The sequence below is a fragment of the Ochotona curzoniae genome, unplaced genomic scaffold, assembly GCF_017591425.1.
Source record: "Ochotona curzoniae isolate NIBS_2020 unplaced genomic scaffold, NIBS_Ocur_1.0 contig_43, whole genome shotgun sequence".
NCBI classification, from domain to species: domain Eukaryota; kingdom Metazoa; phylum Chordata; class Mammalia; order Lagomorpha; family Ochotonidae; genus Ochotona; species Ochotona curzoniae.
The window spans coordinates 21,002,321-21,030,140 of NW_024466218.1; the positions used below are offsets into that span (position 1 = coordinate 21,002,321).

Genomic DNA, 27,820 nt, shown 5'->3' on the forward strand with positions numbered 1-27,820 from the left:
TTTCACTGCATAAACACATGCATATTTACATGTAAACACGCTTCTAGAAAGATGGCATTTCATATGTAAATAACTTATTCGTTATATGCATAACAAGAACATAAATCATCATACAGGAATAGAAAGACTTAATATTCAATCACTTCCTACCTACATTTCCCATTTGGCCAGCTGCACAGACGCAGCAGAATCGTTGTGACAGCAAGTAAACAGCACGTCGTAGGCCTAATCAGACATGACTTACATGCATCAAAGAACTGAGACGAGTGTGCCGAGACTTACTTGCTACTCCTGATGCAAGTCCATATAGCAATCCACCCCCGTCCGATTGCTGAGAGAGAACGTGGGCTCCCGGAGGAGGAGGCTTTTCTTGTCTGATAAAGTTATACAATAATGTTTTCACAAGTTTGCTAGTGTATGGAAGACTACACAAAAAGAAAAAAAAAAAAGGAAATCAAACTTATAGATACAGGAGTCACCTAATTCTATTTCTGTACTATGATACAAAAATAATTATGCCATTAGCATTAGCTATTAATATCAAAGGACTAGCACAATTCAATAAAATCTAGCATTATCACATCTTATTGAAGGCAATGGCTTTTGAAACCAGTTTCAAGCCTCAACTGCGACTTTGTCTCTTACCACACCAAAAGACACTGGTCAAATCACTTCAAGCTCTTGAACTTTTGATCATCTTACTTGTTATCTCTATGATACTGTGATATATTATAAATTTAGTGCATCACACAGTACCTTGCACTTGAAGGAAAATAGTAAAATAGAAATAGAGAAAAGTAAGAATTTTTAAATAATGAAAACTTATACTTACTGAAGACCCGAAGGAAATGCCTGGCTGGGGATATGAGACAGCACTCAGGCAACAAGGCAAGACTAGAAATCACAGATTTATACAATTAAAAGCTAGACCAGTCTAAAACAGAAACATACCATGGACCTCGCATCAGATACTTGTGACTGATGCTGTGGCGCAAGACCTCCTTGTGAAAGAGCTGGCAGGAAAGGAAAACCACCATTGTTGATATAGCTTCTACGGAAATCTCATAGGTGATATCTCTGGAGAAAGAGGAAAAATCAGAATAACGACCACGTTGGAAGAGTAATATACTACTCTTTTCCAGATAAATTTTTTAAATTAAAATTAAATACTCAATGTGCTTCTAGGCTGTTAAAAATGTTTTTAATGAGTTAAAAATATCAAATGCTTTCCTAATCATTAGTTCTAGTATTTTGATCGAGTATTTTGTTATTTTCCTAATTTCTGGTTCCCATTTCTTAGCAATGCCAAGTGTAATTATACATAACAGAAGTAGCAAACAGCACTGCTCTGCTTGGAGATCCATTCTGAACATCAGTGTGTACCCCTTTTAGTAATAACACAGAAACAACATATTCAGATTACAAAACTAGGAGGGCTAACACAGAAGGGAAGGAAACAATCAGAATAATAGTACATGCCAGATCTTCTGTCTCCAGTGTACCCTGTCTTGAGGCCAACTTCGCATTGTTAACACAATACTCACAGTAAACATTATTCCTGTTTTATGAGGGATATTCTACTATGCAGCACACCCCCATCTGCCCAAGATCATTAATGCCCTTCAGGTCAATAAAAAGAAAGGATCTTAGCTGGATAAAGAATAAAAATAGGATTAAATGCATAAGAAACCTCGGTTACTGCAACCATTGATACATGGTAATCACAGAGAAAAGTATAATGCCACAGGCATAACAGTAGAAATCTTGGCACAGCCAAAAGAGTAACAGCTTCACATGAAAATCAAAGCATCTTTATAAAACTGAAATGTTTGTGAAAAACCAAAATAAAAGTACTTCACATTTACTTAAATGAAGGCTGATTAAATAAATAAATGTTGCCTTAACTGTAGAACTGAGTGAGCTTAAACTCTATCAGATACATGGCAGTATTACTACAAATGGAAACACTTTTTTTAAAAAATAAAGTGTACAAAACCAAACTCAAGAGATACAGGCAACTAACCTTACTCTGTAATGAACAGACTTCATTTCCACTAAAAAATCTGCCTTTTAACTTTCCTTAGGAAAATGTTCTGGGCTTGGTGTCATGGCCTAGTGGCTGAAGTCCTCACACTGCATGTACAGGGAACACTTATGGGCACTGGTTCATGTCCCAGCTGCTCCACTTCTCATCCAACTTCCCGATTATGGCCTGGGAAAGCAGGAGAGACGGCCCAAAGTGGGACCCTGCACCCACATGAAAGACCCGCAAGAAGCTCCTGGTTTCTGATCAGCTCAACTCTTGAGGAGAGAACCAGCAGAAAGCGGATCCTTTTCTGTTTCTCCTTCTCTCCATAAATCTGATCTGCCTTTCCAACAAAAATAAATCTAAAAAAAAAAAAAAGCAAAATTTTCTGTTGAAATTGGTGTAATTACTGTTGTAAATGCAATCCACATAAAAAGCAATTCTTCTATTTATTCTTATTTTCTGAACAGATTGAAAAGGAAATCCAACATTTCCTGTCATGTTATGATTCATTAACGATGGCTTGAGTGCTCAGAAACCCAAATATTTTACATTACAACCATCATTTATTGATAGAGGCTGCGCCTGTCAGGAATCCATACTCCCTATTCATTGGCTGGGCTTTTCAGCTGAGTCAGAGTTTGAAGGCAAATCCTCAAGAAACAAATATCTTGTACCTCACCACAGGGTACATCCCCTCCAGACAGACAGGTGATGACCTCCAATACATTTGCAAACGGATTCAGTCATGCCATCAAAAAAAAAAAAAAACTGGCTTACAATCTCACATCTTACTCTACTATCTCAGATCCAGAAAGAAAACTGTTTTAGATTGTTTAACTAAAAGCCATGACTAAACAAGAAATATGAGGGCTAACAATCTTGGGGCAAGAATAAGGTCTACCTCAGGACAGGGCATTTGTTATCCATCAAAATTAATTGGACGAAACAAAATCACACTAAGAAAAAGTGTCAACCCTTTGTTGTGATGTGTTCTGCTGTGCCATAAGTCTTGTGCATTTAATTATGATTAATAAGACTGCTTTGGCAGCAGTAACTCCATTTCGGGCATGGCCTTGTAAGACGAGCTCTAACTGAGCCAAGTGGCCAGCAGATAGCAAGGGTCCTGTTACTTCCCATTGGCTGGTTGACAATCATGCATGCAAATGAGATGCTTAAGTCAAGGGCTCACATCCCCAACACTCACAGCTGAAAGCAGGGGCACTACACCTTGTGAGGCTGTAACTTCTAGTATCTTGACACTGTCACTTGAGAACTGGCTCCTTCTGTTTGTGGTGAGAAGGCACTGGCAGCAGGGGGCTCTGCTAGAGGGATCCTGGCACAGTCAAGACGAAGACTTTAGCTGCTAGGCCACGGCACTGGGCCCTCCTCTCCCTTTTCTATGTAAGGCTGGCATTCAAATAAGTTTTTAAGAGATTTTTTAAAATGCTGACTTGACATAACACTGATTCATACTGAGCAGTAAACCATGCCCGCAAATTCCTTAATAAGGGCTCAGCACAATAGTGTAGTGGTTAAAGTCCTCGCCTTGCATGTCCCAGGATCTCACATGGGCGCTGGTTCTAATCCCGGCAGCTCCACTTCCCATCCAGCTCCCTGCTTGTGGCCTAGGAAAGCAGTCAAGGATGCCCCAAAACTTTGGGACCCTGCATCCGTGTGGAAGAACTGGAGGAGGCTCCTGGCTCCTGGCTCCTGGCTTTGGATTGGCTCAGCTCCAGTCATTGCGGTCACTGCAGGAGTGAATCATTGGACAGAAGATCTTCCCTCTGTCTCTCCTCCTCTCTGTATATCTAACTTTCCAATAAAAATAATTAAATCTTTAAAAATGCTTTTATTAAAATAAAATAAAATAAAATAAAATAAAATAAAATAAAATAAAATAAAATAAAATAAAATAAAATAAAATAAAATAAAAATTCCTCAATAAAACTAAGTAATCCCTCCTGGGAGTTTCTATGGGCCCAAACAGACATTCTAATCAAATTGTTTACTACATTGTACTTCAGCTCACCTGTCACTCAACACATATCTGTGAGGAATTTATTCTTAATTTATCCAGACAGCTACTGAGCTACACACGGGAGACACATCCACCCACTGAGAAGAACCCTGCCTTTATGGAGTTCATGATTCAGCAGAAAATAAAGAAATCAAACAGGTACTCCAAATGGAGCCATTCAGGGAATGAGTAACAACAGGAGAGAATTGTAGTGGACTCTGCATTTTACTGTGGAAGGCAAAAGAAAACTTAAGAAGTACTAGTTCAAGGTCCAGCGCAGTGGCCTAGTGGCTAAAGCCCTCGCCTTGAACATGCCGGGATCCCATATGGGCACCAGTTCTAATCCCGGTGGCCCCACTTCCCATCTAGCTCCATGCTTGTGGCCTGGGAAAGCAGTCAAGGACGGCCCAAGGCCTTGGGATCCTGCACCCACATGGGAGACCTGGAGGACGTTCCTGGCTCCTGGCTTTGAATTGGCACAGCACCAGCCACTGATGATTCACTTGGGGAGTGAATCATCGGACGGAAAAATCTTCCTCTCTGTCTCTCCTCCTCTGTATATCTGACTTTGCAACAAAAATAAGTGGTTAATCTGTGTATTCCCACCTCTAGTTCATGAGGAATTCACTCCACAGAGCACAGAGATGCGGAGACTCCACTGCTCTGATTTTGATGGGAAACGCACAGGATACCTTCCTAAATTTAAACTAAACTAAATTTAACTGTCCAGAGCCCAAACCATACCTAACAGAATAGCAAAGGTGCAGAATCTGTTGAGGTGGTACAATATATGTTCCTAAGCACAAGAGAAAAACTCATTGCAACAAAAATGTAAAGGGAATTGCATGAGAGAAGGTCCTAAGATGCTGTTGACCAGCTTTTTTGACTCTTCCTATTCTACACCTACCTCCCCTCTTCTGATAAAAGCTCACCTTTTTGTCCCCTCCCCATGTGGTACACAGGGGGCCTGACTCCACCTTCTAAGAGGCAATCAAAGTTTAGCCAACAAAAATGGTTCCTAACAAAATCTTCTCCAAGACTTCTAGAACTATCAGGAAAGAGGCACTGTCTCCTAGAGCTCCTGGCTGTGGTTCTAGGTGCGCCCAGATACTCAGCCAGAATTGCTGTGGAGCACCCGTATGGGAAACCTGAAGGAAACTGCTGGCTCCTGACTTCAGACTGCCCCAGCTGTAACTCTTGTGGCTACTTGGGGGAGTGAACCAGCAGATCAAAGATTTCTCTTTCTCTGCTCTCCTTCTCTCTGTAACTCTGCCTTTCAAACAAAAATAAAATTTTCTCAAAAGAGAAAATCATGAAAATAAATCTCAAAAATAATAAAGTTGTGTTTATTCTGGTGCAAAATTTTTCATAACCCATCCAAAGGTTTTCCATAATACACACCTCCTATCAATGTTCTACCAATTATCCTCATGTATTCTGAACACCACTACTATGCTGCTTATCATATTCTGTAGTTTACACCATATAAGACAACAAACATTTGTTGAATTAAGAAATCTAAGCAGACTGGGCCCGGTCTGCTTCGGGCCGAGCTTCCTGCTAAAGAACACTCTGGAAGGCGGCAGATGCCAAGCCCTGCCACCCCTGTAGGAGCTTCCAGCTCCCAGGTTTGGTTGTTCCCTGCCTTGGCCTTTATGGACATTTGTGGCTGAGAGTTTTCTACCTGTGTGTGCTTCTCAAGTAAAAGCAAAGCAAAATTTTAGAAGAAATGACCAGAATGAAGTTCAGAAAACCAAGAGAATAATACTGAGGGGCATTTGGGTTCCTGCATAAGTATATTTTCTTTTCTCTAGGATAAGTACTGTTTATTATCCAGTAGATTCAATTTTAAGAAAAGCAACAAATTCCGCTGGGGAGGGAGGCTTTTTATCAACTGCCAATGTTGGAAAAGCTGGTAATCCTTATCGGGCTCCCTATTCCTATTCTTAGATTTGTCAATATCACAGTTCTCAAAAGGTGTAGCTTTACCATGTATCTGGACAAGTCAAGCAACACAAGGATTCTATTTACCTTCTTTTTCAGTATCACTCTATGCCATCTAGGTTATTTGCTCTCTAGTGATATGTTTTAGTCAGCTAGCCAATTCCTACATAGAGAATCCTGATACACACGAAGCAGCTTGACACAAGTGCTTGGTTTGGGTAACATTTCCAATTCATGATCATGTTTCTTGCTGAATTTAAGCCTTTTTTAAACTTCCCTGAGAAATACTTTTTAGCTGTCAGCACATAACGGTTCACACACTTACAGAATTTATTCTTTTTCATGTCTTATTTAGTGGGATTTTTAAGCTTTTTACTTTCCAGTTCATTGCCACAGTTTTTTATAATGACCATGCCATAGATAGTTTAGACTCCTGTGACAAATGACCAGTGGGTGTTTTATGCAACAAACAATTATTTCTCACAATCTTGGACGCTGGGAAGTTCAAAGTCAAGCTGCTAATAGAATTCCATGTCTAGTAGTAACCATCCTACTTCTAGTCAGTCCTCATTCATCAATGAAAAGTGTAGTAGCTGGGACTTGAACCACAAACTCTGACATGGGAGGCAAGTGTCCCAAGCAGCCACTTAACCACTGTGCCAAATACTTATCTGTGTAAATTTCTTTTTACATAATGTCTTTGTTAGACTTAAGTACAGGCTCATACTAGTCTTATAAAGCAAGTTATCCCACGTGATTTTGAAACATACTTTACGGAAACATCTGCTACGTAATTCACTGTTAAGCAAAAGTGTAAGCTTCTGAGTATATGAACAGACACAACTTTTTTTAAATCCTCTGCTCCAAATATACGAAACACATATTTACAGATACACCAAACTGCATTCTGATAAACCAGCAAAGTCCACTGACTCAAAATTAGGAAAGCCAGGATCTACACTTCTTAGTTCTTGATTAATCTACCTTATTAACTTCAAACCAATAGCTCATACATAGGTCTTGGCTTTCTTATTTATAAATAAGTATATTTAAGCAAATTCATCTCTAATGTCATTTCCTATTATAACTTTCTATAGCATTCAAAAAACAGAACTCAAGGCAACATTAAATTCATGTGAAGAAAAAAATTAAAAATAAGCTAATTGTGCTACCTTAAGTGCCAAATAATCAGTGTGGAAAAGCTGGAGAGGCCAACACTTGAAAGAAACCAAAACTCTACCATACAGTGTGCGGTGGTTTTGAAAAGATGAAAAATGTTTTATGCCAACAGATCTTTCTTGTTTCAATGTCCCTGTATAATCTTCACAAGCTTTTCATTACACAATCACCAAAACAAAGTCAACTTTTAAGAAGCCAAAATGTTGCTTTGGCTGCCATAATATCCCAAGAAGTTTCCACCATCTGGTCTGGAAATGTCCTAGAACAAACTACTGTTAGAGCAAGTTATTAATTTTGTGTGAAGAAAAAAAGACAGGCGCCATGACCTTGTACTGCTCTGTGAGGGCTGAGTGGAACACTTGGATAAGGACAAAAGCCTTCATGAAATTGGTGTTAGTGTTGGCTAAGGGCTAAGTCCAAGAATACAGAGGGAAAAACACGCTCCTTTGATTTACTATTGGATAAGAAACCTGATGGTACAGTGTAAATGGAACATAAGTTTAATAAAAACAACTGACATGTTCAAAGGATAAAGACCAAATTCAGAATATCCATGTCAGGCCAACTTGAAGATTCTAAAAGTCAAACATGACAAACTAAAAAGTGATATCATTCATACTATCATATGTATGTGTGTGTGTGTAAAATCAATATATAGAAAGATGGATGAATAGTTACTATCAATAGTGATGGTTAATTTGAAAAGGTAATAAATCAAAAACATAGTAATATTCTTAATTTATAAAAAGACTTAACAAGAGAACAAAAAGTAGGTGGTTAGGAATCAAGAGATGTGCACTGTTGGGACTGGCCTTGTGGCATAATGGGCTAAGTTACCACCACCTGCAATACTGGCACCCCATATGGGCACTGGTCCAAGCCAATTCAGCCTTCTGCTAATCCACCTGGGAAATCAATAGAAGATAACCAAGTGCCTGAGTCCCTGCACCCGCATGAGAGACTGAGACACAGCTCCTGGCTTCAGACTGGCCCAAAACAACTGCTGCAGCTATTTGGGGATTGAACCAGCAGACATAAGATCTCTCTCTCTCGTGTGTATTCAATTTCTCTCTGTAATTCTGCCTTTCAATTAAATAGAATAAATGTCTAAAGTTTTGACTGCAGTCTCAGAACTGTCAGTAAGTACCTACATCAGCCACCTAACCTATCCACGGGAGGATCACAGAAACTCAAATCTCACTTTTCAATTACTGCTCAAAGAACTTATATGTAAGTGTTTAAAAACAGCTATAGCTTAACTAAATAAAATTCAATATGAAAAGATCTCCTAGACTGACAAGTTAATAAGATGGATCCATAATGTAAAAACAAATATTCTGAGCCTTTAACGACAACAATCTAGTGGGCATAGAGGTATCAAAAGGGCACTGAAGCCAGCCATGACATCACGCTTATGGAACAAGGAGAAGTCACAGAAAGAGTTCTCAGGACCTAAAAATAATTACTAGCAGCTGATCGAAATTTAGACATTGTTTTTAAACATCCCACTTGCGACAGTAACACAAATAATCACAATATGAGTTTCATTTTACCTTAATAAAAATAGTGATTTACACATAATCAAGGATGTAGTAAAGGAAAGTGTACCAATAGGCAAGAAAAAACAATTACTTGAACAGACATCAATAAAGAACTTGATCTATTTCCTCCCCACAATCAATTTGCAATTCTTAGCTTTTTCAGTGGTTTATTTAAGCTTTAACTTTTATACTCCTAGATAAAATACTGCTATCCTGAAGAAAGACTTTATTTTTAAGAGCAGTTTTAAGTTAACAGCAATCTAATTACGAGTCCATGTTTTTCTTGAATACGTCATATGTGCAAGACAACATCCTTTATACTCAGCATTTTAAGATTTATAAAACAGTTTAAGTATATGACTTTGATTTCCAATGCAATGCTGAGGCAACAGACTGGACACATCTTAGCTGCTGGCTGCTCTACTTTAACTCAGGACATTATACATATTAAAGCTCAATAGCCAGCTGAGTTAATCTATAAACCCAAGCAACCTCCATGTCCAAAGTGTTAAAAACTGAAAGACCTGCACTCAAATGTTCTTTCCAAGTGATGATATCTGATCTATTAACCCAAGTGCAAAATGGGAACCAGGGGCTGGGGTAATGCTGCTGGTTGGAAGCAGATCTCACATTCAAACCTTATGTTGTGGATCCAGAATGAGGGAACTTGTTACTGCTACATGCTACTTCCTATACTTGCTGACAGTAACTAAATAAGCATTTAGTGCAACCTAAGAACCTATTTTGTAACTGAACATGGTGCTACTAAATGTATGTGCTCGGATTTCTTCAACAACCAGGTAATGTTACACAAACGAAAAAATTCTTCACTGGGATCCAAGGTACCAGATACCAATCTTCAAACTAAAGGGTTCTTAAGGACTTCTAATATATAATATTATTTTGATATATGAAAATTCCATGCTTCATTGTTCCAGAGAAATGTAGTAGATGTTTACCATGCAGCACTTAAAATTTAACTGCTAATTTGCTTCTGCCACCCTCACCGTCCGGGTGGAATTTGGATAGGTGCTTGAGAATCAACAAGCAAAGCAAGAGCAGACTGCTGATCGCGAGGCCCTCCACTGGTCCCTGCCAACCAGGGACCTCTCCTGCCCCTCTGTTCTCTCCCAACAGCCCAGGACTGTAGAAAAGAAGCCATTCCTGACACTCCAGGTTCTTCAACCGCCTACTCACTCTTAACACCAAACATTTGCAGTATTCAGATTTTTTAATGACATTTTTTATTTGAAAGGCAGATTTACAGAGAAGGAGAGACAGAGAGAGGGATCTTCCATTTGTAGGCTAACTCCCTAAACAACCACCAACGGCTGGAGCTGAACTGATTTGAAGCCAGAAGCTGCTTCTAGGTCACCCATGCAGATGCAGTGGCTCAACTCCACTCAATAAGCCATCCATAAGCAGAGAAATGGATTACAAGTGGAGCAGCCAGGACTAGAACTGGAACACAAATAGGATACTGGGGCTGCAGGGAGAGCATTAAATGCACTGGCCCCAAAGTAGTCAGATTTTCCATATTATAATGTCTAAGCCAGTACCATTAGACTATGGGTCAAATCAAGGTGCATTTTATGAAATTTCATTATCCTACAGAAATCTTGAGGACACTGATTACTGGATCTTACAAATAAGATTCTTCATCAATTTCATCCTTCCTCAAGAATTTCCAAATAGATTACAGAGAACTAGCTAAAAAAAATTGTATTTTTTTAAATATTCATAAACAGAAAACCCTAAATATAATGGAATCACTGTCCTTAATATTTCAAGCTTTTGCTCCATCAAACAACTTAGCTTCTCTAAGCCAATTCTTCACCAAACTTGCTGCCCTAATTAAGAAATACTCATAATTCTCCAAACAAGTTTTTCACTCCCAAGAAGTCCATAGTCAGCACTTCCTGTCTTCCCTTCACTCAACGGTCACTGTGGATCACCCCTGGCTGCTCCTCTTGCGGGGCCATTTGAGTATTTACCCGCCTCTAAATCTGTAACAGTCACAGCTTTCTAATCCTAGTATGCTATACACACAGAATATTCACAGCTTGATTCTGAATATAAATGTGATTAAAAAGAAATTATTCTATTATGAAGAGATAATCAGAAAACAACTAAAATACAATGCCGAGATCAGTATCAAAGATAAATCCTCACATTGCAAGTACCAGGAGCCCATCTGGGAGCTGGTTTATATCCCAGCTGCTGCACTTCCCATCCAGCTCCCTGCCTGCGGCCTCGGAAAGCAGTAGAGGATGGGTCAAAGTCTTGGGACCAATGCAGCTGCATGGGAGACCAAAAAGAAGCTCCTGGCTCCTGGCTTCTGATTGGCTCAGCTCGAGCTGTTGCAGCTATTTGGTGAGCTGAAGATCTTTCTCCATAAATCTGATCTGCCTTTCCAATAAAAATAAGCAAATCTTAAATTAATTAATTAATTAAAATGCTGAGTATCCCCTGAGCTAAACAGTTCTGGACTACTCAACATTTACAATGAATTAATCATTTCCTTAAATACTGTCAGATGTCACTCTTAATGTATTGGGGTCTACAGGCCCCTTTTACTACAAATGTCACTAAGTCACACTAGTCATTAGAGTGAATGAGCCAATGGCAAAGAGCTATGAACCATTACATCACAGTAGAATGCATCTGTATACAAACTTGCATTTCCAAACAGACTAGATGCAGATACATAATTTTAACCTGACTTTGACAAATAACTTTTATCAAGAAAATCACTATGTCTGGCAAGCAGTAGCCAACAACAATTTAAAAGCCTTGGGCGAGTACTGTAGCATAGTGGATTAATGCTGTCACCGTATATGGATGCCAATTCATGTCGCAGCTGCTCTGTTTCTGATACATCTCCCTGCTACAATCCTGGGGAAACAGTGGAAGATGGCCCAAGTGTGGGGGCCCCTGTCACCAATGTGGAAAACCAGGATGAAGCTCCTGGAAATTAACCTCTGGGAGTTAATCTAACCTACTGCACTTCAACCTCTTCTCATAATAAAGTACCATTGAAACTCAGTTTGTAGATCACTAAATAAAATATATCATATATAAATACATATATACAAAAGCACTTAAAAAGTTAGTAGAAAACTGGAACCAAAATGTTAAGTTTATTCTGGTGTTTAAAAAAAAAAACCTGTAATCTATGTAAATCAAACAGATAGCACTTTTTTAAAGATTTATTTATTTTTTATTGGAAAGACAGATATACTGAGAGAAGGAGAGACAGAGAAAGATCTTCCTTCCGATGATTCACTCCCCAAGTAGTCGCAATGGCCAGAGCTGAGCCAATCCGAAGCCAGGAGCCAGGAGCCTCCTCCAGGTCTCTCATGCAGGTGCAGGGTTCCAAAGCTTTGGGCTATCCTCAACTGTTTTCCCAGGCCATAAGTAGGGAGCTGCATAGGAAGTGGAGCTGCCGGGATTAGAACTGGCACCCATATGGGATCCCATCGTATGCAAGGCAAGGACTTTAGCTACTAGGCTACCATGCCGGGCCCAGCATTTTTCATAATATACGTGTTCCAACAACTTTGCCAAGATCCTCCATGTTTGTATATGAATTCTCAGCAATCAATTTGTTTTCAGTATTAACAGGAAAAAAATGTATAGGATTCATGCACAAAACATTTAACCTACTTTTGAATGACCCTTGGTAGCTGTTACGTTTTCTCTTACAATTCACCTGCTAATTCAGCCCGGGCTCGCCAATATTAAAGAAAAGTTCTCTGGTAATGTTGAAAAGTGAAGCATTCCCAGTTTTTTTATAGTAAACTCCTCTAAACTCTAAGATGATCCATATGCCTGCAGCACAGTCACAGTAGATGAAGCATCTAAAGAGCAGTTTGGTTTCACATAGAAACGGTCACCAAGACAAAGCTGCAGAGACAGAGTTCCAAGAACATTCAATCATGAGAAATGGTTTCAGCAGCTGGTTAAAACCGAGCATACCCAACATGGGGCAGCTGGCTCTCTGGGCATTTTCAGTTCATTTAAAAAGTATAAACATATTAAAACATGAAATGTTTGATATATTACAACACTGTTTCTTCCATAAGCGTGTGTAACTGGCTGCTCTAGCCAATGTGGTCACAGCTCAGTTGATACCTAAAAAGCTCTATGTTCATCCTCCTTAACTTCACCAAAACATTCTATCAACAAGGGCAAAAAGTGGAAGTCCTGCTTTAGGGTGCACACCAAATCACTGGTACTTTTGGTGACAGAAATGTAATCAGAGGTGATACTAGTTTAGCATTAAATCAGGAGGAGCTAAGTGTTCCAGCGTTCTCTACATGCACCAGTTTGATTCCCGACTATTCTACTTCCCATCCAGTTCCTTGCTTACAGACTGGGAAAGCAGAAGACGCCCAAGGACTCGATCCCTGCACTTACATAGAAGGCCAAGATGAAGCACTGAGATGCTATCTTTAGCCTGGCCCAGCCCTGGCCTTTGTGGCCAAATGGCAAAGTAAACCAGCAGATAGAAGATTCTGTCTCTCTCTCACTCTACCTTTTGAATAAATAAACATTTAAGAAAAAAAAACCATAACATTTTAAAAATAACAATTACATCAGGAACATGTGAGGCACCCCACACTCCACGACCATGACTCAGTCAAGGTGGATTGGCCTCTCCCTCATTTGTAACAGGAAATCTGACCAGAGTGGCTTGACCAAGATTGCTGCTCATTTTCCTCACCTAAGAAGGAATCCAAAAAGAAGGGACCCAAGGCTGCTACAAAAGTTTCAGAATGTCACCAACATCCCATGTTCCTGGACACTCTTGCCTGAGTAGACAGTGGAGATGGAGACCATGTGGAAAAAGGACCACCTAATGAGCCAGGGAGTAGAGAGAGTAGCTGGACCCAACTCACCTCTTCCTAACAACCTTATTGCAAGGACTACCTTTCCAGGGCACATCTTCAAAGACCTAAGGTCCTCCCACCAAGCTCACATCCTGAACACCATAAACAGATTACATTTCTAGTCTCTCAATGCCACTGACTTACAATCTTGGGGATAAAATCTACATGAATTTGGGGGTTTAACCATGCTCAAACCCATGAAGTTGCCAAAGTGGCTAAACTGGAAGCCACTGCCATCCAAATGACAATGGAAGTCACTGGAATGGTAGGGGAAAGAGAATGCCAGCCATGCCAACTGTGTACCACAGTTCCACAGGAGGGGAGAATTTCTCCAGGTTGTTCCCCAACAGGTACTCCTCCATTCCAGGCCACACGGTATCAGCTGATCACAACAAGCTTCAGCGCTCCTCCAAGTCTACAGGAAAATTCTGGGTGTTGTAGTCACATTCCACAGAGGTCAGGAGCCCATCTTCTCACAGACACCTCCCTTCCTTTGGTCATAGGCAAAGCATTTCCTACTATAAGCCTAAGTAGATTGAGATTCTGCAATCTCACCTCAAAACACCTTAAGACTCATTTCTTGCTAAAAATTCCTTTAAACAATGCATTGCCAATGAGGGGGAGAGTGAAAACTTCTTCTTCAGGATTTTGGGGTGGGGTGGGGGGAACATCCACAGATATTGTAATAGCTTGTGATCCTCCAAAGGTCATGAATTACACATACTCAATTTTCAGGGTATTCATTTTTATTAGGAGGAACAATAATCATGAAAAAAAAAAAAGATGTCTAACAAGGCTTCTCTCAGGGGAGCAGATTTTTGGAAAACGCTGAGACTCATTACTGTTGGGGGCAAGCATTTGGTCCACTGTTTAAAAAACCAACATCCACACTGGAGTAGCTGGGTTTGACTCCCAGTTCCAGCCCCTGATTTGAGCTTCCCACTAATGCAGATCATGGGAAACAGCAGGGGATGTCTGAAGCAGCTGGTCTCGCTCAGCATGCCTAAGTCCTGCATTGTGCGCAGCTCTTGCCTCAGCCCCAGAGGTTGCAGGCATTTATGAAATGAAATAGTCTATGGCCATACCACCCTGAGCTCGCCCGATCTTGTCTGAAATGAAATAGAGACAGTATACCAGGCTCGTGCTCGCTCTCTTTCGCTCCACTTCTCAAATATTTAAATAAAATTATAAGGCTTATTTTTAATTTTAAAGATTTATTTTACTTTTGTTGGAAAAGCAGACATAGAGAGGAGGAGAGAATGAGAGAAAGATCTTCTGTCCGATGGTCCACTCCCCACATGGCTGCCAAGAGCTGGAGCTGAGTCAATTTGAAGCCAGGAGCTTCCTTCAGGTCTCCCACATGGGTGCAAGGTCCCAAGGCTTTAGGCCATCCTCCCATGCTTTCCCAGGCCACAAGCAGGGCAGTTGGGACACAAACTGGCACCCAGGTCCCATATGGAATCCCAGAACATATAACATAAGAATGAGCCACAGTGCTGGGCCCAGTAAATAAATTTTTTAAGTTAATGCGCCAGATAAACATTTGGAAACCCAAGAGAATTGCATTGAGCTGCAGTGAAACACAGAGTAATGTAAACAAAAAAAATTTGAAAACATTTGTTTTTATTTGGAAGGCAGGGTTACAGAGCAAGAAGAAAAGACAAAGAAAAATTAAGATCTTCCATCCACTGGTTCAATCCCCAAATGTTCACAATGGCCAACTATGGCACAGGCTGACACCAAAAGCTTGGAACTTAATTCAGGTTCACCATGAGGGTGAACGAGGCACAAGTATTTGGGCCATCCTCTGCTGTCTTTCCAGGCATATTTAGCAGGGAGCTGCATTGGAAGCAGAGCAGCCAGGACTTGAACTGGTGGCCATACAGGATGCCAGTGCTGCAGACAGCAGCTTAACCTACTAAGTCACAATAGTAGTCCCAAGAAGTTTATATTTGCCACCTGAGAAGCCATGTGTGAAGCGGGGGGCCTGATAGCCATTGATTTTAGTGGAGTGGCTCAATGACTTCCAGTCACAGTTTTCTGGGACTCTTGGCTCATGGTGTCAAGAGGCACACCTAACTCCAAAGACCTTGTCCACAATCCAGTCAGCAGCATAGTGTCAGGAAGGGAGAAAAAAAAATCCTCCTGATTGAGTTAGTCTCTTTAAAGAACTCTCTCGAAGTTCTCATGAGGAGATTGTCCGCCAGCCCAAACAGTTCCTGCCCTCTCCAGGCTTTAAGGAGGCCCAGAAATGGAAATACGTCTCCTCCTGAAGAAGCCAGAAATAAAACCAGGTACCCAAAGAGTAAGGAGAAGAAACACCAGGTGGTCACCCCACTGTGCTATCCCACAGATTCAATTCACACTGCTCTGTCCTAAACTCTGGTCTGCAGAAATTGTGCAACTTCTTATTATAGCAATTAATCTAATCCTGTGCCTACTACATGCTTCATATTGTTGAGGGGTTTATTTTTTCCCTTCACAACACAGAACTTCTCTATTGCTGATGGTTACTAAGCTACCAAGAAGAACTAGGCAAGAGAGATGAAAGAATTCCATGTTCATACAATTCCTTAGAAACATACAAAAAAGGATTCTCCCAGGACCCAGAGACCCCTCGGTATGTTCAGTTACCATCTGCAGTGCACAAAGAACATCAAACCAATGCTGGCATGGCCAGAACTTACAAGAGCGGAGTATCAGTGATTAACTGCATCAAACAGCACAGCAGCTCCTCTAGAAGGTCTTCTGAGTCAGAACCTGCAAGACACAGTGAATGTTTTAGCCAAGGACACTCTAGAAAGGAGGTTTACAAGTTGGGGTTTTCATTCCTAATGAGAGTAAGAACAGTAATCATTACATAAATTCAGACATTCCTGTTGCTTTCTGATACAATTTAAGTCATGATCAAGTTGGTGTCTATTATGACCTTCAACTAGTACAAGAATTCTGAACATTAGCCATTAATTACATATATACATATATATACTTATTTATTTATTTTATTTGAAAGGCAAAGCAACAGAGAGAGAGAGAAGGAAAGACAGAAACAGAGACCTTTTGTTTACTGGTTTACTCCCCACTGACCACAAAGTCAGGGCTGATTCAGGCTGAAGGGAGGAGCCGGATACTTCCATCCAGTTCCCCATATGGGAGGTAGGGACTCAAGTTCTTGGACCATCTGCTGCTGCCTTCTCAGGCATGTTAGCAGGAAGCTAGATCACAAGTGGAACAGCTGGGACTAAATCAGCACTGGTTTATGGGATGCCAGCATCACAAATGCAATCCTTTACATAGAACTTTGATAAGCTTGAAGGTGTCTGAAGGTTCCCATAAGCCAGTAGTTGCCAAAACTCTTCAGATTATACTATTTTTTTTTTCAATGAAATCTCATGTTAAGCTGAAATATAGGAAAGAAATCCAACTCAAGCTGTTCTGGCTGCTCTCAAGTGGGGGCAGAAGACTGGCACCCCTTCCCAACAAACATCTAACGTTACCACCAAAAGATGTTCACAAACTGCCCAACACAGCATGTGAGACACTTCACCATCTGGACCTGCATCCCTTTCAACTGTGTCCCCTCCACCACAGTTCCAAGCTACCTCTCAAGCACCACTTAACACTCCATCAACACCAAGACCATCATTGGAATATTCTCAAAAAACAAAAATTCAATTTCTTAAAAACACATCCTCTGAACCCTCCTCAGTCTTTCTTTTTTCATTAAAACCCAAATCCTGCTTCAATAAAGTTAAGCATGTATAAAGTTTCTAGACTTACCACATACATTGTCCACAGCACATGTAAATTACACTAAATCATCATTTTCTCTCTCCATGCAGGCAGGCCCCTAGAGGACCCCTACTTCTTGAAGAGAGTGACTAAGAAAGCTTGCACATAGAGTCAGCTCTTCATATCTGCAGGTTCTACCTTCACAGATCCAGCAAACTGCCAACTAAAACTACAGGGGTGGAGGGGTGGGGAGTAACTGCACCTGTTGAACACGAGCAGACTCCTTCCCTGTCGTAATGCTCTCAGGAATATGGTACAACGGTTACTTACACAGCATTTAAATTATATTAGGCATATTAAGTGACCTAGAAGTGACTAAAAATAGCTGGGTTTGTGAAAGCTATGTGAAAACTCTTAAAGTCATCCTATATAAAGAACTTGCTGCATCAACAGATTCTCAAACCCACAGGAGTCCTAAACCAATCCTCTCTGGATGTTGACAGGTAAGTCTAGCAGACATTCAGTGCAAGTCTGCCAAACTAAACCCAGGTGCCTAGCTACAAATCCAGTGATTGTGTCCAATGACCCAAGCAAACATCTTCCGCAACTCAGAAATTAAAAGAAATTCCTTCCTGTCTTACCCTAAGTAGAACTGACAGGAAACCTCCAAGAGATGAGCGCAAATACAGACAATATCAAATCACACAGAACACAACAAATAATGCCACAAAGGACACACAGCAAGACACAAGACCAGCAAACATTCAATCTCACTCCAAGAGAGGAAGGGGCCTGGCTCAACCAGTGAAGAAAATAAGGAAATGAGTAACCTCTCTTTCTGAAGACACAAAATGGGGAATAAATCTAACTTCAACCTTCTCACTCCCAAGGTGGCCCAGAACCACCCAAGTGAGGAACAACCTGTTTAACAAGCTGATCTGTTGGCACCACATACACACACACATAATTTGCTGAACTCTTCAGCTCATATATAGAAATGCAATGACCTAGCCTCAAGAAAGAACACTAACAAAGACTTACTGATTCCCCAGAGTGCATCCCAGACCACTTGGTAGTTTAATAACAGATCCCTAAGCACCCAAACAGCACCCGGCTTTTAGATTACAGAAGATGAAGAACTAAGGTGCAGGACCTACAGTTAGTGCCTGATTGTGTTGCTTATTTTCAGGTTGTAATCACATCTAATTTTAAAATCTTAAAATGGTGACAACAATTCTCTCTCTGATTCCATGTATATTCAAATCATGACCTCAAATTCACAGCCAGGTTAGTGAATGAGTAGATTCATAGTTCTATAATAAATTTCTTAAGTAATAAAAGATAATATTAAGCACATTAAGTGCAAAGTGTAACACATAAGGTAACATACAACAAAAGACAAAAAGAAGCAACTTCCAGGACCGGCACTGCGGCACAGCAGGTGTGAAGCCACCACCTGCAAGTGACATGGGCATCCATGCGGCCTGGTGCCCTGGCTGCTCCTCTTCTGGTACAGCACCCTGCTAATGGCCTGGGAAAGCAACAAAGGACAGTCCAAGCATTTAGGCCCCTGCTACCTATGTGGGAGACCCAGATGAAACTCCCGGCCCCTGGCTTCAGCATGGCCCACACCTGGCCATTGTGGGTATCTGGAGAGTGAATCAGTGGATAGAAAATCTGTCCCTTTAACTCTGTTAAATAAATAAACAAACAAATTTTAAAATAAAAGCCACTGCAGCAGCAACTTGCAGTTAAAATTTCTGAGTACTAGGGCCCGGCGCAGTAGCCTAGTGGCTAAAGTTCTCGCCTTGCATGCACTAATCCACGTCCCTGTGGCCCCCGTTTCCCATCCAGTTCCCTGCTTGTGGCCTGGGAAAGCAAGTCAAGATCAGCCAAAAGCTGTATAATCTGTATATATGACTATCCAATAAAAAGCTGAGGACTTAAATTTATTTTTAACAATCTTAGAATCTGGGTCCAGAGCAGTAACACAGAGGTTAAAGTCCTTGCCCTGAATGCACTGGGATCCCATATGGGCACTGGTTCTAACCACAGCAGCCCCACTGGCCATCCAACTCCCTGCTTGTGGCCTGGGAAAGCAGTCAAGGACGGCCCAAAGCCTTGGGACCCTGCACCTGCATGGGAGACCTGGAAGAAGCTCCTGGCTCCTGGCTTCAGATCGGCACAGCTCCAGCCGTTGTAGCCACTCGGGGAGTGAACCAGCAGATGGAAGATCTTCCTCCCTATCTCTCCTTCTCTCTGTATTCTAACTTTGTAGTAAAAATAAATAAATCTTTTCTAAAAATCTTAGAATCTAATATTCTTGTTTCTGGACTAAACTAGAAATAAACAATTGTATATCAAGTGAAAACTGTTAAGCATTCATACTATATCACATTTTTTAAATTTTATTTTTGATGATGTTTACATAGTTGATTAGGGTGGGAAGAGTCGAAGGTTAAGGGTTAGGGGAAAGTAGATGAGACAACTGTTTCCAAGTCTTTTTTTCTTTCTCCTGTATCTGGGGGAGAGGGGGAGATAAGGGAGAAGCCTCACCCAGCCTCCCAACCACTCCAGTGCCTGGGGATGGGGAACAGCCACCTGATGTCATCCAAGGGTTCCTGATGTGGAGCATGTCCGGAGGGTTCTACTCAAGTAGCTTCAACAGTTCTGAAATGTTGTCTATCTCGCCGATCCAGGTATGAGGATGTCCTTCCAAGGTCCACTGGCTGACACAGTCCACCTCAGAGTCTCTATTTGCCCAGATACTTGCTGCCAACATTTGGCTGGGTAGTTGACCAATCTGTTCTGTCCTCCTTCCTCTGTTGTGGTACCAGATGCCCTCTGCAGGCCCCAGTGGACTGCCATATCCTCCATGTGCATCTGGGTATGCCGTCCACTGCTCCATCTAAGAGGAGGCCCAGCTCTAACACATACACTCTATAGTTAGAACACAGATCCTGCAATTCTCCCATGGTTGAATTTCAAGACAGCGGTTCAGTTGGGGGATCCCCAAAGAAACCTCATCTGAAGTGTGATCCCAGACCTGATTCTTGCGTTTGCTTGCCACTACAGGGTCCGGATCAGCCCGACACCCCAATCAGCTTATGCATATCTGGTGGTTGCAATTGCTAGGTTGCTTCTGTCTCTAGTCCCATCTCTTACATAATCCAATAGGTGGCCCAGCCCATCCCTTTCCACCTCACACTCAGTCCCCAAGTATACCAGCAGGAACTACAGCCTCATTCCTGATAACCACTCCAGGCCCACCCCCAGCCCTGGTTCCTACGCTTGCCAGTAAGTACAGCAGACTGGTTCAGTCTGCCCCACACCCCATTCAGCTCTCATACATGTCAATAGGCATTGAAGCCTAGCTCGACTCTACCAGCCCCACTACCTAGCCCACACTCATGCTGGTGGGTAACACTGCCTGTCTAGCCAGGCCCGCCCCCAGCCCTGGTTCTCATGTTCACCGGTGGAGTTGCAGCCCATTAGAGAGGTGCCCACAGTTTCCCTACTGGATACACTCCCAGTCTCAGATCTTGTACTCTCCAGGTGATTCTGTAATAATGTTTGATAGGATTTTTCCAAGTCCTAGCACTTGCCAGCTGATGCTGTGGCAAAGCCTAACCAGCCTGCACTAACTCTGGCTCATGCATGTACCAGTGGGTACAGCCAGTTAGCCCAGCCTGGCTCTTCCTTGAACCCAGCTCACATGCAGGCCAAGAGGTGTTATAGCCCTGCCAGTCAGTCTGCCCCAAATCCAGGTTCTCACACTCACCAACAGGGGCAGCGGCCTAGCATGGGAGCCCCCGCATTGTCCCCTTCTAGGCACACACCACCCCCAACAGGGCCACGTGTGCTACGTGCATGCCGTGGCCCAGTGTGGCATAGCCCGCCTCACTCAGCATTTGCCAGCAGGTGCCATACCCTGGCCTGACCCAGCCTGCCCCCAGTACCAATTCTCACTGGTTTGTGCTGCAGCCTAGCCCTGGCCAGTCTAGTAGGTGCTGCAGCCTAGCCCTGGCTCATGCAAATCAGTAGGTATGATAGCCTAGCCCAGCACGACCCACACTCCAGCCTGGCTCCTGCACATGCTAGTGTACTAAGGTTTGGCCTGACCCTGCACAGTCCACCTCCCTCCAGGACCACCCCCACACACTTGCCAATGGGTGGAGTTACCTTGCCTGACCTGACCAACACCCAGGCCTGAACCACATGCTACCCAACAGAAGCTATGGCCCACAATGGGAGTTGCAGGGACTGACCTGCCTGAGCCATCAACCACTGCCTCCCAGGGGCATGTCAGCAGGAAGCTGGATGAGAAGTGAAGATTGACAGGTGCACCAGCATCCCCAGCAGTGACTTAGCCACTGCACCAAATGCCCACTCTTCTCTTAAGGAGAGAACATTTCTCCTTTGACTGCTCTCAGTCTTAAAAGTCCTTGACTTTTTAGGTACCCAACCCAGGAACCATTTAATCCAATGAATAAACATAAACCACTCCAGCCACTGTTCTAGAAAACATGATGACTGACATTTCGATCCTGTCCCTGTAGCACTTCCCTGGGCCCTCTGTGGTTAACTAAAGGAAGGAGCAAGGACGGATCACAATGTGTCTCTAATAATCTACAGCCAAGCCCAAGCTGCAGGGCCAGTGTGTTCTACAGGACACCTGTTTGGGACCAATGCTGAGACATCACTCCTGTCTTGTGCTTAGAGCAAAGCAAAGGACAGGAAAATTCTGTTGGAATCAAAGGAAAAACAAAGTTCAACCAGAAAAAAAAACAAACAAACAAAAAAAGATACTGGGCACTTAAATCAGGCTAGCTGCAATGATCAAAAACAATGTTAAAAGAGAACAGAACGAACAGGGGTTGTTCTCTCTGCATTCACAAAGTCAAGCTTCCAGCTTCTCACCGCCACCCAAAACTTCTCTGCCAAACATGAGGCTGCAAGACGGACGCACCAGCAGACTGACTGACACACAGCCTGACCAACTCAGGACAAGCTGACTGCCTCAGGGCACATGAAACCTCGCTAAACCACATCAGAAAACAGTGATAGTCTGCAGTGTTGCCAGGTTTAATTCTGAAGCTAATGCTGGAATTATTCTAAGACATTAAGAATCACACAAATGCTATAAAATAATCATAAAGAAGACCACAATGACTCTCTTAGAAAAAAAAATAGATTTACATTTCAGTCCATTACAGTAGTTATAATAATGACTGTAGTCTTCACCATCTCGGTAACATAGTACTATTGCCACAACTGCAGGAAACCAGAAATGTTCCTAATTATCCTAAACGATAATAGGATAGGTTTGATTATTAGTTGGATCAATGAGTAAAGTTCAACTGATTTTGCCCCACTGAAAACATAAAGAGAAAAATCAAGGGGGAAAAATAAAAATGACAGCCTGCTTTGTAGGGCTACAGAACAACCCCAGAGCTCCTGCAGGCCCTCAGTTTATCTGCACCGACACCTGACTAGTCTCGTGTCTTAAAGGACTAAATGCAGGCTTTCTTTTCGCTCTAAGTCACTTGGTTCTATCACTGCTTTGTTTTGGGGGGGGGGTTTGTTTGTTTTTTGTATAGCTCACCTGCCTGTAGCCAAAGGAGTTACACTGTAAAATTTTATATTGAAACAAAAACAGGACAAAAGGCACACAGCCACTCCCTGTACAATTTCAGGGATTCCTTCCAAGCTACAGTCTGTCCCAGTCCCCAGGGACAACCTCCAGCAGACAAAAGAGGGGCCATGGAAGCCCACCCAACTCAGCCAGCTGAAAAAACCCCATGAGCTTCAGGGAATTTACCTCCATGGGAGTTTAGCAAGCTGAACACGCCACAGATTTTGAAGGCAACTCCAAAGAAAGCATTTTTAAAAGGTTTTAAGCCAGACGACAAGGGAAAGGAAATTGGTTGTGTTACAGAGGCACAAGCACATCAAGGATTTTTCAATTTGCTCCCACAAATTTCCTCCTCCATGATTTTATTCTCTCTTGGATAGAGAGAATACAAGTCAGCTGCTGGTTCAACTGTTTGGGATGGCTGGCTCCCTGTGTACCTGTACCTGCCACAGAGGCCACATTGCTGGGAAGCCCAGCTGGAACGGGCACAGCCTGCAGGGCATAATGGTTTTGTTCACTGAGGATTAAAAAATGAATGAGGCTCCTGCACTGGCAGTCCTGTTGCTTCGGATGGGAAAAAGCTGGGTGGATCCCTCCAGACTCCCAGCAGTCCTCACCCTCAGGCCTGTGCCCAGGAGGTCAATACCTCAAGCCTATTGTGCCTTAGAGCTGGGAGGCCTCCAGGCTCAGCCTCCATGGAGACCAGACTACCAGTGCCAGGGTGGGGACCGAGAGGTAGCCCCACCGCTGCATAACAGAGGCAAGCAGCTCAGGCGCGATGCTCTCACAAGCCACCCTGGTTGTCTGCATCAAAGACACTGGCGCTTCCGTGACCTAAGCCTTTCAGGGTCTCCGAGCCGAGAATCTCTTTCTCGAGTTCTCCAGCCATGCAGGCACTCTACTTTCTGCTTCCCCCGATCAGTGAAGCTCACTGTCACTCAATCTTGCAGCTTCCAATGCATTTTTAACATTGCCTTTCCCTCTCCATCTCTCTGAACATTTCTATCTCAAGGACATGCAGTGGGGCCAGCACCTCTCACCCATGCCCCAGAGCTGCACTAACAGTGCCAGAGCCTGCTCCAGCAGGTGGCGCCCTCTCCAAGCACCTCCCTTCCCCAGCCTGCCTCCAGTCATTTTTCCCTTTGTGGCTTCTGTCCCCAGAGCCTCGATCTCCAATGGTTTCCTCCATCATTTAAAAAATAAATACACAAAGCATTCTTAGGAGGCAACTCACTGCCTTCCCTGGCACCAGCATGGTGGAACCATGAAGCCAATGAACACTCCTCTACAAAACAACTAGTCCTTGGCCAAAGTCACTCCTCGTTGTGCACTGATGGGTTTCCAGAAAGGAAAGGAAATCTCCAAGGACCCCAACACCATAACCAAAAACAACAATCACAAGCAAATAAACCGATGCGAATCCGGGGCAAATCTCCAGTAAGTCACTGAGAGGCAAGCTCAGCAGCATGAACTGAGGGACAAATGCCTGCTCCTGGGGAGGTCTTCGGCAGTGGCAAGGAGGGGAACCTGAACCTGAGCAGGAAGCTGCTGTGCCAGCAGGTGGGACGGGCCGTGGGCCCTGGACCCCTTAAAAAGCAAATGTGAATCGCAGCCTGGATGTCAGGGTTCCGATCAAGATCAAATACGTGCAGTCAACAGCACAGAACACAGGAAGAAGGGAGGCATCAAAGCATTTGCAAAAACAAGCAGCATGCTTACACACACTCCTTAGCATTCAGAACAACGGACCAGAGTGGCTGCTCGCTGGAGCAGTTCGACCAGCAGGTGTGACACCCAGTTCCACACCAGAGTGCCTGGCTCCAGTTGCCAGCTTCTTGCGAATGTGCACTCCAGGTGATGGCAGCAACGGCTCCATTGCATGGGTCCCTGACACTTATGAGGGACACAGACCAAGTCCTCAGCTCCTGGCTTCAGCGTGACCCAACCCAAGCAACTGCAAAAAGTTGGGGGCCTGGGGAGTGGGAAGAGGCAGCGTCATGGCTCAACAGGGTAATCCTTCACCCTGTGGCACCAGCATCCCAGACGGGTGCTGGTTGGTGTCCCAGCTACTCCATTTCCCATCAAGGTCTCTGCTTATGGCCTGGGAAAGCAACACAGGATGGCCTAATCCTTGGGACCCTACAGCCACATGGGAGATGTGGAAAGAGCTCTGGGTTCCCAGCTTCAGATTAGCTCAGCTCCAGCCTTTGCCAACATTTGGACAGTGATCCAGCAGATGAAAGACTTTGTTTCTGTCTTTCCTCTCTGCAAATCTGTTTTTCAAAGTAAAAGGAAAAAAAAGATGAACTAGGAAATAGCAGTTCTTTCCTGTGTCACAAACAAAAAAATACAGATCTAGCAATTTTTTTTAAATAAAATGTATTTATGAGTCACAAAATGTAAAATAAATATCTGCTATTACCCAGGCAAGAAAGAAATATAATACCAAGACAAAGAAAGGAAACTCATCTTGAAGGCAAGAAGAAAATGGAAAAAACTTGATAGAACCTTATCATATTGCCTAGGGCTGCCTTTGTCCCTTCTGGTTAATCCTCAAAGGCCTGCAAAATGGAAAGAGCTAACCTCACAAAATGACACCACTTCTCTCTAACAACCTGCTACCACATCACACACACACACACAGCCTAAGGGGAAATATTCCAATACAAAAGCTTCCCAAATTTAGGTTACAGAGTGTTTCCTGACACTCACGTTACTTTCATAAAGACCACTTCATTGAAAATGCCAGCAATATCCATGTGATCACAGCAGCATTACCCAAGATTGGAACAAAGAAAAAGGCTGCACCCTCCCCGCAGCCAACATACCTGGGATGCCTGGGCAGACTGCGCTCAATCGTTTGCAGATGGTCCCTGACTTCTGCAACTTCCGCCTTCAAACAGCCTGCGCTACTGGGTATTACCACCCTAAACATTCCCAGCACGCCCAATCCAGTCACTCAGCAGTTGGCTAAATGGGCATTTCCAACAGTAGTAGCAGAGCAAGGTTCTGCTTTTTCCTATTTAGCAGTTTTTAAATAATCATTTAATTTTATTTTATTTTCATAAATTGTAAAAAGAAATTGGTAGAAAACAGAAAAAGGGTTTAAACCAGTGATTAGTAGTAGGAATGTCCAGCTGACACAGACTAAAAAAGTAGTTACAGCAAAGAGGTGGAACTAAGGCCACCAGCCACTCCCAGCAACCCTGCCAACTACACTCAAACCCCGATTCTCTGCTGCAGAAAACTACAATTTCTGTGATGCCACCACTCTAAACCAACACCAGCTGAAAATATGTAACAGGGCTGCTGTGCACATCCTCACGAGGACAGACAGCCTATTTTATCATCATACCCAAATCACTCCAGCTCATACGTCTAGCCTTATAACCCGCATGACACCATGATACTTTTAAGACTTTCAAAAGAGGCAAGAAGGGAGGGAGGGAAGGATACTCAGCTCCCACCCCAAAACACCACCCGCTATGAATATGGAGTTAAATCCGGCCCCAGACTCCACATCCTAGGCCTCCAGATCATAGACCTGAACCTCACTGGGCACACCTCACTCTCAAGCCTGCCCACACTCCCTCTCAAATACATGCTTTCCTTGGCTATTAACAAATCTATTCCTCTGTGCATCTCATCCTGGAATCCTTGTGTCGGAAAAAAGAACACGGACCCAAACATCTGACAATGAAATATATCCATCTGATGAAAAAACACGTAAGACTAGGACCAAAGTAGCTACACGTGCCCAAACCGTGCATCTCTACTAAGCCATATTCGTTGGATTTAAGCTGATGGACCAACAGTAGGTATGATTATCAATGAAAAGAGCAATATCAAAGAGCCTGTTTAAAACCCTGGCCAATTGCACACTGAAGGGCACAGTCAGAACCCACAAAAAATCACCCATTATCAGACTGCCCAAAAGGTTATTACAGAGTGACAATCATCTTGACCACACAGTCCATGGCTCATAAAGATGTCACTTTATCCATCCTTACATCAGGTCACCTAGGATGCACAACAGCAAACCACACATCTTAAACTTGGCTGAGGGGCCAGTGCCATGACACAGTAAGTGAAGTTCTGCCTTCAGTGCCAGCATCCCATATGGGCACCAGTTCAAGTCCTAGCTGCTCCACTTCCAACCTGACTCCCTGCTACTGTGCCTGGGAAAAGCAGTGGAGGATGGCCCAAGTGTTTGTACCTCTGTACCCACACAAGAGACCCAGAAGAAGTTTCAGGATCTTGGATTTAGACCAGTCCAGCTCCGGTCATTACGGCCATTAAAGGAGTCAAACAGTGGGTAGAAAATCTCTCTCTCTCTTCCACCTTTCCTCCCTCCCCCATTATCTGTGAATATACCTTTCAAATAAAAATAAATATTTTTAATACAATGTAACTCTCAAGGGTGTCAATTTACTCAATGTTAAGCAATGGAAATGAATTTCATAGTAAAATAAAAATTAATTTATTAAAGTACAAAATATGCATAATCTCTAGTGCATACTACAGCAAAGGTGCTTAGTGTGCAGGTGTTGGCTGGACCATGTTGGGGGACCTCCCGGGGGTACAGTCACCCCACCCTTCCGGAACTCTCTGCACGGTATGCAGCTCACCAAGCAGGGCTGTGCTGTTGGCACTGCTGGTACAGCCACGAAGGCTGGCACTGTCAAAACCAACACATGCCAGAGATGATTCTCATCATAAGTCTGTATAAACAACCGTGTGTTTCACAAATACAGAAAGCTAGTTATGAACACAGTAAATTAAACACAAAATCATCTCATAAAACTCAAACTCCATATAAAAAGCACAAGCTCTGAAAACTCAATGCTGAAG

At 42.9% G+C, this 27,820-nt stretch overlaps 1 protein-coding gene across 3 annotated transcripts in view; it reads right to left on the reverse strand.

Moving 5' to 3' along the window:
* DYM (dymeclin) overlaps positions 1–27,820 on the reverse strand; it is a 290,990-nt gene that overhangs the window by 216,667 nt on the left and 46,503 nt on the right. For all 3 annotated transcript variants that reach the window (XM_040984988.1, XM_040984986.1, XM_040984989.1), the window contains 3 exons: positions 16,290–16,362; positions 952–1,077; positions 283–425 (listed from right to left, as the gene is read on the reverse strand). In XM_040984988.1, the coding sequence (XP_040840922.1) occupies positions 283–425; positions 952–1,077; positions 16,290–16,362 (342 nt within the window). The remainder of the gene's footprint in view (positions 1–282; positions 426–951; positions 1,078–16,289; positions 16,363–27,820) is intronic.